Source organism: Symphalangus syndactylus, chromosome 6, assembly GCF_028878055.3.
Source record: "Symphalangus syndactylus isolate Jambi chromosome 6, NHGRI_mSymSyn1-v2.1_pri, whole genome shotgun sequence".
Classification (NCBI taxonomy): Eukaryota; Metazoa; Chordata; class Mammalia; order Primates; family Hylobatidae; genus Symphalangus; species Symphalangus syndactylus.
Genome location: NC_072428.2, coordinates 101,925,566 through 101,939,151, shown reverse-complemented (window position 1 = coordinate 101,939,151; position 13,586 = coordinate 101,925,566). Strand labels below are relative to the sequence as shown.

The 13,586-nt window shown below is 40.5% G+C and overlaps 1 protein-coding gene across 5 annotated transcripts in view; it reads left to right on the top strand.

The window, feature by feature from the left end:
• The window catches only part of DOCK4 (dedicator of cytokinesis 4), a 472,131-nt gene that overhangs the window by 444,404 nt on the left and 14,141 nt on the right, over nt 1–13,586 (top strand). For 4 of the 5 annotated variants that reach the window (XM_063642121.1, XM_055283724.2, XM_055283725.2 and 1 more), the window contains 5 exons: nt 6,798–6,974; nt 7,813–7,896; nt 11,767–11,886; nt 12,238–12,359; nt 12,689–12,809. In XM_063642121.1, coding sequence (XP_063498191.1) covers nt 6,798–6,974; nt 7,813–7,896; nt 11,767–11,886; nt 12,238–12,359; nt 12,689–12,809 — 624 coding nt within the window. The remainder of the gene's footprint in view (nt 1–6,797; nt 6,975–7,812; nt 7,897–11,766; nt 11,887–12,237; nt 12,360–12,688; nt 12,810–13,586) is intronic. The other variant, XM_063642120.1, reaches the window with a different exon arrangement.

The window sequence follows — 13,586 nt, the reverse complement described above, 5'->3', positions numbered from 1 at the left end:
CAGTTGTATTCTTGTCCAGTCTGAGGTCCAGAGTCCCCAAAAGCTGGCTGCTTACATGTTGTGCCCTGGTACCTTCCATGGAAGTGGGCAGACTGCTAAACGCAGTGCTCAAAAAGTCTTATTATGCTTCCTGCTGAATGGCATGGGTCCAACTTATAGAAGTGTTTTTAGTCATCCATGCTGCATTAATGATCCAGAGAGCCTTTAGCTACTTACTACCCAGAGCATTAAATCCTGTGAAGTCTCACCAATGGTCCTAGCCCTTGGAAGTGTCATACACACATACAATGCTAATAAAAAATAGCACGCTGATAATGATAAAAGGAGCATTACTAAACACAACCTTTCAAACATCAGCTGCCTACTTTATTAGAATATGTAATCTTATGTTCCATCAAATGGAACAAATCAAATTCAGCTGTTTTGTTCCCTGAACACAGCCCACTCTTAACAGCTTTTGTGTTTTTCTCTTGTTCTTGCTGCCTAGAATGTCCTCACTGTCAATTAAAGCTATTGGTTTCCTGGTTTAACTCCTAGTGTAGAAGGTCTTCAAGAACAGGGACAGGTAGTAGGTACTCAGTACAAATATATCACGTTGAATTGAAATTCCTCATCTGCAGATGTCCACATCTGAAAACCAAGAGATGTTTTCATTTGTTTGGCTCCAAAGCTCATTTGCTAATAATACACTCAAGCTTTTCTAATGCAAGTCCATTTATTAACTTTATTTCACTTAGTGTGAATGTTCTTGTGTTTCACTTTAGAAATATATTTCCTTTTTGTTTTTGTTTTTGAGACTGGCTCTTGCTCTGTCACCCAGGCTGGAGTGCAGTGGTATGATCATGGCTCACTGCAGCCATGACCTCCCGGGCTCAAGTGATCCTCCCACCTCAGCCTCCCAAGTAGCTGGGACCACAAGCATGTGCCACCACAACTGGCTAATTTTCTGATTTGTTGTAGAGATGAGGTGTCACGATGTTGCTCAGGCTAGTCTTGAGCTCCTGGGCTCAAACAGTCCTCTAGCCTTTGTCTCCCAAAGTGCAGGGATTACAGGCATAAACCACCATGCCCAGCCTTATTAATGTAATGCATTTGATTAAAGGAACCTGCCCTAGATCCTGCTAGGGGTTACATAATATACCATATATGGCCCTATACTTCCTTTCTAAAATCTGAAAAGTTCTTAATTCTGAAACATGTGGCACCAAAGGTTTCAGATGAAATTGGGGACCTTTATTTTCTAAATCATCTAAATCATAGGCCCCCCCCACAGCTTATCAACTTTTGTTAAGATATCAATGCCTTTGAACTATTGTTTCCTCTGCAGTTTATTATTTTCAAAACCCAAAAAAAGTGTTTTTGTCCTGATTAAAAAATAAGCTCATTTCAGCTGGGTGCCATGGCTCACCTGTAATCCCAGCACTTCGGGAGGCTGAGACAGGTGTATCACCTGAGGTCAGGAATTCAAGACCAGCCTAACCAACATGGTGAAACCCCGTGTCTACTAAAAATACAAAAAAGTAGCCAAGCATGGTGGCACGCACCTGTAGTCCCAGCTATGGGAGGCTGAGGCAGGAGAATCGCTTGAACCGGGGAGGCAGAGGTTGCAGTGAGCTGAGATCACGCCACTGCACTCCAGCCTGGGCAACAAGAGCAAAACTCTGTCTCAAAAAAAAAAAAAACCTAAGCTCATTAAAAAATTTTTAATCAAGACAAACATTTATAGTTTAGAATCCATAAATGATTTTTTAAAAATCCAACTAAAGATCACGAGAATATTGTCATACCACATCCTGCCCATCAGGAAACAGTGTGCCTCTTTCTAAATACTGTCTACCCAGAATCTAACCACTCCTCAGCGCCCCCACCAATAGCGCCACCCAGTGCCTGATTACTGCAGTAGCCTCCTAAAAGATTTGCTTTCCCCCTTATCCCTGTAGTCTCTTCTGTACATGGCAGCCAGTGACCTTTTTAAACTTAAGTTATAGCATACAAAAATAGAGAAAATGTATAATGATATAATGAACCTGACTTACCCATCATTGCTTCAACAGCCATCAAAAAGGCCAATTTTGTTTCATCTACACGTCTACCTGCTCCCTCTCAACTGGACTATTTTTGAAGTAAATCTCAGATGTCATAACACTTCATCTACAAATATTTTAGTATTCATATTTATTTTTAAAAACCTGAAATATTGTCACATTAAAAATTAACAATAATTACTTGATCATAAAATGTACAGTGTTCGTTCACACTTTACCAAGTCTTTTATTCTGCATTTTAGACCAGTCTGGGCAATGTAGTAAGACACCGTCTCAACAAAAAATTTAAAAAATTAGCCAGCATGGTGGCATATGTCTGCAGTCCTAGCAACCTCCTACTCCAGAGGTTGAGGCCAGAAGATCACTGGAGCCCAGGAGTTTGAGGTTACAGTGAACTATGATCATACCACTGTACTCTAGCCTCGGTGACAGTCTCAACCCTCTTTTAAAAAAAAAAAATTATATATTTTTAGGCCAGGCATGGCGGCTCATACCTGTAATCCCAGCACTTTGGGAGGCCAGGGCAGGCAGATCACTTGAGGTCAGGAGTTCAAGACCAGCCTGGCCAACATGGCAAAACTCTTGTCACTACAAAAAATACAAAAAGTAGCTGGGCATGGTGGATCACGCCTGTAATCCCAGCTTCTCAGGAGGCTGAAGCAGGAAAATCGCTTGAACCCAGAAGGTGGAGGTTGCAGTGAGCCAAGATTGTGCCACTGCACTCCAGCCTGGGCGACAGAACAAGTGAGACTGTCTCAAAACAGAAAAAAAAAAACTTTCACTCTGTTATTCGAATCCAGATTTAAATAAGGGCCATGCACTGCAGTTGATTGAAATGTCTTCTAAGTCTCTTTCAATCTATAAGTTTCCCCTTGCATCACTTTCCTTATTTTTTGTTGAAGAAACTAGATTGTTTATCCTGAAATGTTTCCGTACGTGTGGATTCTGCAGACTGCATACCAGTGAGGTCATTTAACATGTTTCTCTGTCACCTGTATTCCTTGTAAATTGGTAGTTAGAACTAGACACTTGATAAAATGTTTTGCTTTTATTTTCGCAAGACTATTTCATACTTGGTGTTATGTGCTACTGGTTGCCGTGTGTGTGTGTGTGATGTTGGCAGCCGCCAACATTCATTAATCTTTTATGGGTTGCAAAATAGTGATATTTTATTTCATGTTTATTTACTCATTGGAATCCTCTGTAAAGAGGAATGTCCTCTCACTAAATATTTGATTACCCTGAGGTACAGGAAAGATAATGCTGTATTCTACAAAAGCGACCCGAGGGGTTTCGGTTTGGTTGGTTTTTAGCATCATTAGTAACTCATGGATATATTTGTTTTGTTTTAATCCATGGCAGTTATTCTTATTAAATTTAAAAATGTTCCATCTTTGCCTGTTGGGAGCATCTTCAAAATGGCTCCTGAGTCTTTTTTCACAGTATCCAAGTAGTCTTTGTCACTGAGCTAACACACAGGATCTGATTGTCATATTCGACGCAGGACTCAGTGACCCCTCCCAGCATCAAGCTTTACTAGTAATTTCAAGGCAGGCAGGATGCTCAGATAAAGCAGCGAGATTTCTGAGACATCACACATCATCTGCTAGCTAGGTCTTTCTTCCCCACATCAGTAATAATTCAGAATTATAGGTGGAGTCCCTGAGGTTCACAGGGTTCCTCATTCAGAAGCACATTTAAATTATGAAGTGTCAATTAGGAAACATTCCATTTTCTACTCCAGAGAGTCAGTTGTAAAGCTTCTCAGGGACATTCTGTAATCATGCCTCATGGATTCTGGTTTATTTACTTAAAGAAATCCTTTGACTGGGGACTTTAGGGCATTCTGTAGATAACATCTCTTCCTCCTAGCAATTATTTTTAGTCTGTTTACTTGAAGGTTCAATTGACAAAGAGATAAGACATAGTCACCTGTCTTTTCTGTCCCTTAAGGACATTCCCCAGTAAAGAAAATGAATGGATCACAGGCCAGATACTTTCATGTTTTCTTCCCATCCTTACCTTTACCATCCTTCCTGGTAAGACGAGGTGGTCTAGGATCACTTGAACGTCTCCTGCCTCAGACCTGAAAGCAGCTATTTCTCCAATGACTCCTTATTCATTTTAGCGGTGAACAGTATTTAGAGATTATAATCTGAAGGATAGAGGAAAGTAATTCTTGGTGAACACTCTATCAATCACATATCTTTGCACACTTCTTTGAACGTCCCCTTAGATTTCCCTAGAAGTGAATTAATCAAAAGTATCCCCACTGTAACTGCTGATTCATGGATCAGCAATGGGATATATCATTTACACCCTGTCTAGAGGGGATAACTAGTCTTAGGAATACTTATTTCCCCAGCATCTTCTCCAACACTAAGTGTTATATATTTTAATCTTTCCAAATAATGGACCAAAATTATACTGGGGTTGGATGTTTTGTTTCAGCATTTTTTGAATGCTAAGTGAAGATGTGTTTTCATATATTGATGTACTTTATACCAATCATATCCTTTGTCTCTTTTCTTCAGTATTTGGCAAATATTAACATTTTGTCTATCCTTCATGGTGGAAACATTTTCCAAGTCGTCTGTATTTTGCCTGTGTTTATTATATCTTATTTACTTTCTAGAAAATTTGATTTTTAATAGCATTTGAATTTATGAAGATTGCTTTTTTCTTATAGCCAAACGCACATAAAATCTACTATTGTAACCATTTTTAGTTGTGCAGTACAGTAGTGCTAACTATATATACATTGTTGTGCCACAGATGTCTAGAAGTTTTTCATCTTGGAAAACTCAAACTCTATATTCACTGAACAGCAGTTCGCTCCCCTTCCCTCTAGCCCCTGGGAACCACCATTCTATGTTCTAAGGTGTTTTGCTTACTTTTTAACTTTCAGTTACTCAGAGCTCTCAGACTTTCCTTTATGGTTTAGGTTTTGTGTACATAAAACAAAGGTTTAGTGTTACAAATAATCTGAAAGTAAATACCCATTTTCCACCATTCAGGTAAAGAAACAGAACATTTCCAGCGGTATCCTGCAGGCCTCCCGTGCACCCGTTCTCAATTATAGCTCCATCTTCACCATAAAAGTAGTCACTATCCTGACTTTTATGGTATCCATTCCCTTGCTTAGTGTATCACCTATTTGCCTCTCTAAACAAGTCGATTTGGTTTTACCTGGTTTTGAACTTTATATAACATACTACTTGTGTTCTACTGAGACATATTTGACTCAGTGTTATTTGTAATATTTTTCCATGTTATTGCATGTGATTGAAGTTTGTTTCATTGCTGTATACTATTCCATTCCATGAACACATCACAGTATGTTTATTCTCTTGTCAATGGACATATGGATTTTGGAGATTAAGAACATTTTTGTACGTTTCCTGGTACACATGTGCACAAACCTCCTACTCCACTTTTCCTTATATGCCTAGAATTTCTGAATCTATATGTATACACACACACACACATACACACATATATGTATCTTCAACTGTTTTTCCAAAGTGAATGAACCAACTTGAACTTCCAGTAGTAGTAATTGAGAGTCCGTTGCTCACAATCTCACTCTTATCTGCTGTTGTCATTTTTATTTTTACCATTTCAGTGGGTGTTTAGTAGTATGTTATTGTAGTAGTATTTTTCACATCTTTGATCACAAATGAGGCCCAACACCTTTTCATTATTTGTTTACTGGCCATTTGAATGTATTCCTTTGTAAGTGGCTGTTGAATTCATTTGCTCATTTTTTATTGGGTTGTTTGCCTTTTTCTTACTGGTTTTTAAGAATCCTTATATACCCTGAACATGTGCTTTTTGATGGTTACACATTACAAAATCTTCTATGTTCTTGCTTATCTTCCCTTCTTTTTATGTCTTTGATGAATGTTCAGTCTTAATATTCTAGGATTTTTCAGTGTTGGTTTAAGATGATCTAAGTGACCTTTAAAAACTCTAATTTGTTTCCTTGCCTGAATGAACCAATATTTAAATATGCTCATTGTAATCCTGAATTACTTGATTGCTGAGAGCTTGGCAGACCTTCTCTTCAAGGCAATAGCAGTTCCAATGACATACATTTGAAGAGCACTTTTATCATTTTCACAATTAAGTCCTCCATAGAGCCTGGAATTTTTAAGTCATTATGATTCTATTTGGCTCTCCAACAAATAGATCCTGCAGTATATATTATCTTGTTTTCTATAATTCCCAACTGTGTGCCATCCTGTGCCACCTTATGGTGCTGTTATATATACATACGAGGTTCATGTGGCATATGTCCCATCTTCCCAACTGGGCTGAAAGCTCCTTGACATCAGAGGATCCATAAATACAAAGCTCCCATGGTGCTTTGTATCAAATAAGCATGACAAAGGTGATAATATTCAGGGTCTCTGAATATTTAACCCTTCAAAAGAAAAAAAAACTAGTTTTAAAAGACACGAGATGCTTGGATATTATTTTAAGGATTAAATTGGTTGTTGCAGTGCTAATATAGAATTGATGATTATCCAAACCACATTTCAATGAATAAGTATAATTACCTGCCCTTTCCAAACCTTGCTAATGAACATCCCACTTGACTTCCACATCCTTGTCTATTCTACAGAATGGCCCCTGATATTGATGGAAGCCAAGGGGGAGCACAGATAATTCAGAACATGGATAAACTACTTTGTCTTTCTTCTTGAATGTCACAAATTCAATATATATTTATGTTCATTTGCTTCTCAGGTAGAAATGAGTCCTCTGGAAAATGCAATTGAAGTGCTGGAAAATAAGAATCAGCAGCTGAAGACTCTGATTAGTCAGTGTCAGACAAGACAGATGCAGAATATTAATCCCCTGACTATGTGCCTGAATGGAGTTATAGATGCTGCAGTTAATGGTGGCGTTTCCAGGTACCAAGAGGTAAGGATTAGGTATTGTTGTTTCAGAGAAAGTTTTCAATTGTGACTTCTTGGGGTTTCATGAATCTTTTTTTCAGATTATGTACCCATATCAGCATGCAAACACAGGGCTGCAATTGACACAGAGTCCTTTGTTAAACAGAGCAAACATCAGTCATTTGTAATTGCCCAGTAACTCCATTTTCCCAACATGTTATATTTTGGTAATAAAAATGTGTGTGTGCATTCTTGCATGAATAAAAGTAGAAAGGACATTAGGACTGTTTAATAAGTATCCATCTAAAATAATTTGTCTGTCTAAGCAAAGAAGTTCATGGGCATAGAAAAATCTGATCTGGGCTGGGCTCAGTGGCTCACACCTGTAATCCCAGCACTTTGGTCTGAGACCAGCTTGAGCAACATAGGAAGATCCTATCTCTATTTAAAAAAAAAAAAAAAAAAGACAAGACCGATCTTGCTTAGACGATACTTTAAGTGGAACTTTCATCTGCTCTCTTAAACAGAAAGATATAGTACCCTGAAAGGTAAGGCCACAATCTAGGTCACACTGAATCTTAAGGCAGTTTGTTTTAGGATACAAGCCATATAGCTTACTGATTTGGGCTTGTTCTTTATTTTACCAAGGGTACTTATTGTACAATCACTGATCTTCCTTTAACAATTCTTTCCTTATGTTCCCATTCTGACCAACCACCTACATTAGTAATCAGCCCATCTGTCCCAAAATGTGGTTTATAATGGTGTCATTTCCATAAAGATGCCAGGTCTTTAAAAACAACTTGTCTTTGACTTGTCTTGTAACTCCACTGAAGTAGACTGATTCTCCTTTCCCTTACTAGGCATTCTTTGTCAAAGAATATATCTTAAGTCACCCTGAAGATGGGGAGAAAATTGCACGATTAAGAGAGCTGATGCTTGAGCAGGTAAGGGAAGCAGAAGCCAACCCCCTTCTATGTTGCCTGGATATGTGCTCGCTTACCTAGAGCCCCCTCTGCATGGTTTCCTGCGTCAGTGGTCTAACTGAAGCTGGCAAGCAAGGGTGACATATTCCTGTAATATATCCCAACTTGCTAATTTCTACTTTCTTCCCACTCGGATGCAAAAATTAAGTTAACAATGAGTAGACTATGGCAGCCAGTTACAGGTTGCGTGTCCTTTATCCAAAATACTTGGGACCGTAAGTGTTTCAGATTTTCGAATATTTGCATATACATAAGACGTATCTTGGGGGAGGGACCCAAGTCAAATAACAAAATTTATTATTTCATATACATCTTATACACATAGCCTGAAGGTCATTTTATATAATATTTTAATAATTTTGTGCATGAAGTTTCAACTGCAACCCATCACGTGAGGTTGGGTGTGGAATTTTCCACTTGTGGCATGTTGGCATTCAAAAGGCTTCAAATTTTGGAGCATTTCTGATTTTCAATTTTTGTATTAGGGATGTTCAACCTGTGAAACAAACAGTTTCATGTGGTCTCTTAAAACATTCTTTGAATGTTCTCTTCCTAGAGACTTGCTGTAGTCTTGATGCCAACTTTTCACTCAAAATTCTGCGCTCAGAAAAGTTCAGGCCAACTCCAAATATGAGTGCATGAATGAGATTGTTACTTAAGCATTATAATAAGGAAGTGGGCAATCAATAGACCTTGCTTTAAAGCAGTGTCATATTTTGCAAAGTAAACCTATAGTTACATTATATGGACAAAACTAGATACAACTCATCATCATCATTTTCTATCCCAGAGAAGCGTGATTTTATTTATTTGGAACTGTCAAGTACAAAGAACTGGAATGAGTAATCTGTTGCCTACTGTGTCCCTATTGATAGCCTGAAATGGTTTGAAAACCTCTGAGGTAGGAGACATGGTTGGAAGCCTGTGTTAAACAGGAAATAAAGACATTTGATTCCTGTGAAAATGGAATATGTGTGATGAAACATGACAAAGGCATCTCTTTCTACTCGATAATGCCAAATTAATAAGTAAAGCATGCTCTTTGGATTAGAAAATGAGGTTGTGTCTGGTTTTCATCCATTTTTTTATGCTCTGTAGGCTTAGTCCACAAAACCTAATACTGCAGGGAGAGAGGTGGCCACAGAAGAGAGAGGAGAATTACTTGAAGCTGATCTGTAAGGAAATAAAGAATTAGTCAAGTTCCCAAACGTGACTCTGGGTGTTTGTAGATACTAGAAGTGAGCAGTTTCGGTCATCCAATACTTAGGATTATGCAATGACTTTAACCTTTGTCGATTTTTAAAGATCTGTGTTTTACCTCTTATGAATGGTTCACTTCACCCCAGGACTATATCTATCTGCTGGATTCAGCCTGACTGAATTATTTCCCCAGAATTAAATGGTAGCTCAGGGTCAAGAAGACTCCCAAGAAAAATAAAACCAGGGAACCTTTATTTCTTCTATCTCTTGCTTTTGTTCCTGAAGTCTTGTGGAAAGAGCCATGGCCTAGGAAATGAGAGATCTCTAAGACAAGCAGTGCACATGACTGTCAGTGTGACCTTGGCCAAGTCTCACCATCCTGTGGGGAGGTGGACTGGAGAGGGCATCATCCTTCTCTGGACCTCTGCAAAGTAGTTCAGATAAACTCTCTAGAGGACAGGGACATGCACCACCCCAGTGCTCCTTCCAGGACAGACTTACTCTGCCTCAGCTGCAGGAAATGTGGCTCTCAACAGACATCTCCAGCTGTCGGGCCCTTCAGGGATTGCCTCCGCTGCAGAGAGCCACTTGGCCCAAGGTTGCTACCTTCTCAGTGGCGCACATCCCATACTGAGGAAGCAATAGAAAGCCTGGCCATTTGGGACCAATACAGGACAACTCCAACAGACCATTAAAGGTCCAGAGGTTGAGGGAGGAGGATCGTCTGACACCAGGAGTTCAAGACTAGCCTGGGCAACATAGCAAGACCCCATCTCTACAACAACCTAAAAACTAGCTGGGTATGGTGGTGCATGCCTGTAGGCCCAGCTACTTGGGAGGCTGAGGTGGGAGGATCACCTTAGCCCAGGAGTTTGAGGTTGCAGTGAGCTATGATCACACCACTGCATTCCTTCCTGGGCAGCAGAGTGAGACTCTGTCTCTAAAAAGATTAAAATACAAACAAATTTTTAAAAACATTCCAGAGGTCCCTTGGGTTTGGCAGCAGCTGACAGGACTGCTGTGCAGCTCAGCTTCTTTTCTTGTCAAGTCCGTCTTCTGTCCCTCTCCGTGACAGGCCTCAATCCCAAGGTACACCCCGATAAACATTATGAAATCCATGCTGGAGTCTACTTCCCAGAGAACCCAACTTGCAACATTCTGTGAACAAAAGGGAGGTCACCTAACGCTAGTGTTTAAAATGGAGAAGACTGGGGGCCTCTATGTTTAGATTCACCTCCTACATCCCTTCCATGTCCTCATCACAGATGTAGCCTCTCCCTTTATGCCTCAGACAGACTGCAGTCCAAGTGTGCCTTTCAAAGGCATCCTTGATATTTGTTATGCAAATGTGCTGGCAGTGGGCAGCATCCAGAGCCCGGTCCCTTAGGGAAGGTGCCGGATGCTCCAACCCGCCAGGGTGAGTCCTGTTTGACCTGAGCTTTCAACCTAAAATCTTCACAAGCTGCAAAGATTAAAAACAGCAACAATAACAACAAAACCTTGTGGTGATGTAGGATTCATTTTCCTCCCAGTCTATGGAATTTGTCCTTTTGACCGTGTTAGCATGGGGAGCATTTTTTAAATACAAAGGACAGCTGCTGTTCGAATCAAAGGAATCACACATTATTGATGGTTGAACAAAGAAGGTTGAATGTTTACCTTTATCTCTTCCGATCCTCACAGCAGGAAAGTTTTTTAAGTAGGACCTACTCTCTTGTTGAATTATAAGTGAATATGAATAGTTTTTTGGTTTTTTTTTTTTTTTTTTTTTTTTCAGACAGAGTCTAGCTCTGTGACCTAGGCTGGAGTGCAGTGGCATGATCTTGGCTCACTACAACCTCCACCTCCCAGATTCAAGCAATTCTCCTGCCTCAGCCACTCTAGTAGTTGGGACTACAGGCACGTGCCACCACACCTGGCTAATTTTTGTATTTTTAGTAAAGACAGGGTTTCACTGTGTTGGCCAGGCTGGTCTTGAACTCCTGACCTTGTGATCAACCCGCCTTGACCTCCCAAAGTGCTGGGATTACAGGCGTGAGCCACCGCGCCTAGCCAGGAATAATCTTTTTAAACAAAAACAAGAAGCATAGAAACTGTCATAGAATGCCTTTTTGTTTTTTCCATCCTCCCTGGCAGATTCTGAAAGTCTGTGGGAGGGATGGATGAGCACAGAGGAACCTAGTGGGAGAGAGAGGGAAATGTGGGGGAGAGGGTGCCATGCAAAGAAGAGATCCTTAAGGGAGAATTGCCGGCCCTCTTAACAGGGAGCAGCGCATGCCCCTATTTCTTCTCTACCCTGGGAAGAGAAGGAAGGGGCCAAAGGGACACATAACTGTTACAAAGCATTGTAATTATAGATCTAAAATACATGGGAAAGAAGCCTGGGGGAGTTGGAAAATTAAGTCTGAAATCAGAACCAAGTTCTAATCCCCATTTGTCTTCTATCCATGCAGGATTTTTCAGATCCTTAGTTTTTCTTCACCTGTAAAGTGACAACTGTTCCTACCTTGTCAGAGGCAGAGGATTAGCAATAATGCAAGCGAAACGCGTAGTAAAGTGCTTGGCCCATAGCAGGCACTTAGTGAGAGGTAGTCATTGATGTGAGGTTTTTTCCTTATTTTGTTAATTAAGGCACAGATTCTGGAATTTGGTTTGGCCGTGCATGAGAAGTTTGTACCTCAAGATATGAGACCCCTTCACAAAAAGCTGGTTGACCAATTCTTTGTGATGAAGTCGAGCTTAGGCATACAGGTATGTATACTTAGGTGTCCATGGCGGGGCAGCCTGATCACTGCCGTTTGCTTGTTAAAGGGATGATGATGTATCCAATAGTGACATCTTTTGGTTTTTCTACCAAACTGCACTGTTTTAGCAGGGAGCCCTCAAATACAATTGCCTTGTCTGCTATTTGCAAGGCTTTCCTTTTGGAAAAACACAAATGTAAGTGAGGGAAAGCCAAATAATACTGGAACTTGCTTTAATAGCTCCCTATGTAAAGATTTGATGACAATTAGGATGTGTGCCTAGTATGCTAACCTGTCTCATAAGTTATTTTGCCCAAATCATTACCGTAATGAGATATTTCCTTTACTACATCTTTAGGAGTTCTCTGCTTGTATGCAAGCCAGTCCTGTCCATTTTCCTAATGGAAGCCCTCGTGTGTGTAGAAACTCAGCACCTGCTTCTGTGAGCCCAGATGGTACCAGGGTAATTCCTAGACGCAGGTAAGTCATACTGCAAATTATCTTACAATTTGGCCTCACCCACAAGATGATCTGGAATGGTTCTCTCATTCTTTATGGCACAATTTGTCAAATACGCTATTTCTTAATGAAATAAATGACCCGCGCGCGAGGCAGCTGCAGACATCTGCCACCAGTAAAACAGCAACAGCATGAGAAATAAATAAACTCAAACATTTGATTATATTGAGGCAAACAGGAGAAAACAAAATGGGATGTATTTTCCCCACTTTGGTTTCATAGCATTCTAGCACATGATAAAGTACAATTTGGAAACTGAGTTAATGACCTTTTTTTTCCCCCTGAAACAGCCCGTTAAGTTACCCAGCTGTCAACCGATACTCTTCCTCCTCACTGTCCTCACAAGCTTCTGCTGAAGTAAGCAATATTACAGGGCAATCAGAAAGCTCTGACGAAGTCTTTAACATGCAGGTACTTAATTAGCTTTTTGTCTGGTTGTGTTTATTCCTTTTCTGTCTCAGTCATGAGTGTTTCTGTTCATTCTGCTGTGCTGATGAACAGACCAACAAGCAAGAACTTGGCTTAAGGACAAACCTTTAAACACTCTTCTTGCTTTATGGGTCTCTAGAGTCTACAAAGACGTTTCTCTTAAAACTGCCCCATCACTCTAAGACGACATCAGCAAGCAATGGAAAAGCCCAGGCATGCTGCACAGGGTTCAGCTCTGAGACCTGCCCCAAGTTCCTTCTGCAGTCCGGCACTCTCAGAGTATATCGCCGCTCACTAGCTGCCTATTAGCTTGCGTTTTTTTTTTTTTTTTTTTTTTTTTTTTTTTTTTTTTTTTTAACGAGTTTCACTCTGTCTCCCAGGCTGGAGGGCAGTGGTGCGATTTCGGCTCACTGCAACCTCCGCCTCCCGGGCTCAGGCAGTTCTCGTGCCTCAGCCTTGTGAGTAGCTGGGATTACAGGCGTGCACCACCATGCCCGGCTAATTTTTGTATTTTTAGTAGAGGCAGGGTTTCACTATGTTGGCCAGGTTGGTCTCGAACTCCTGACCTCAAGTGATCCGCCCAACTTGGCTTCCCAAAGTGCTGGGATTACAGGCGTGAGCTACTGCGCCCAGCCCCTCTTAGCATTCCAAAATGGCTTTTTTTTTTTTCTTTTCTGAGAAGACATGATTTGGCTAGGTGCAGTGGCTCATGCCTGTAATCCCAACACTTTGGGAGGCCAAGGTGAGCAAATCACTTGA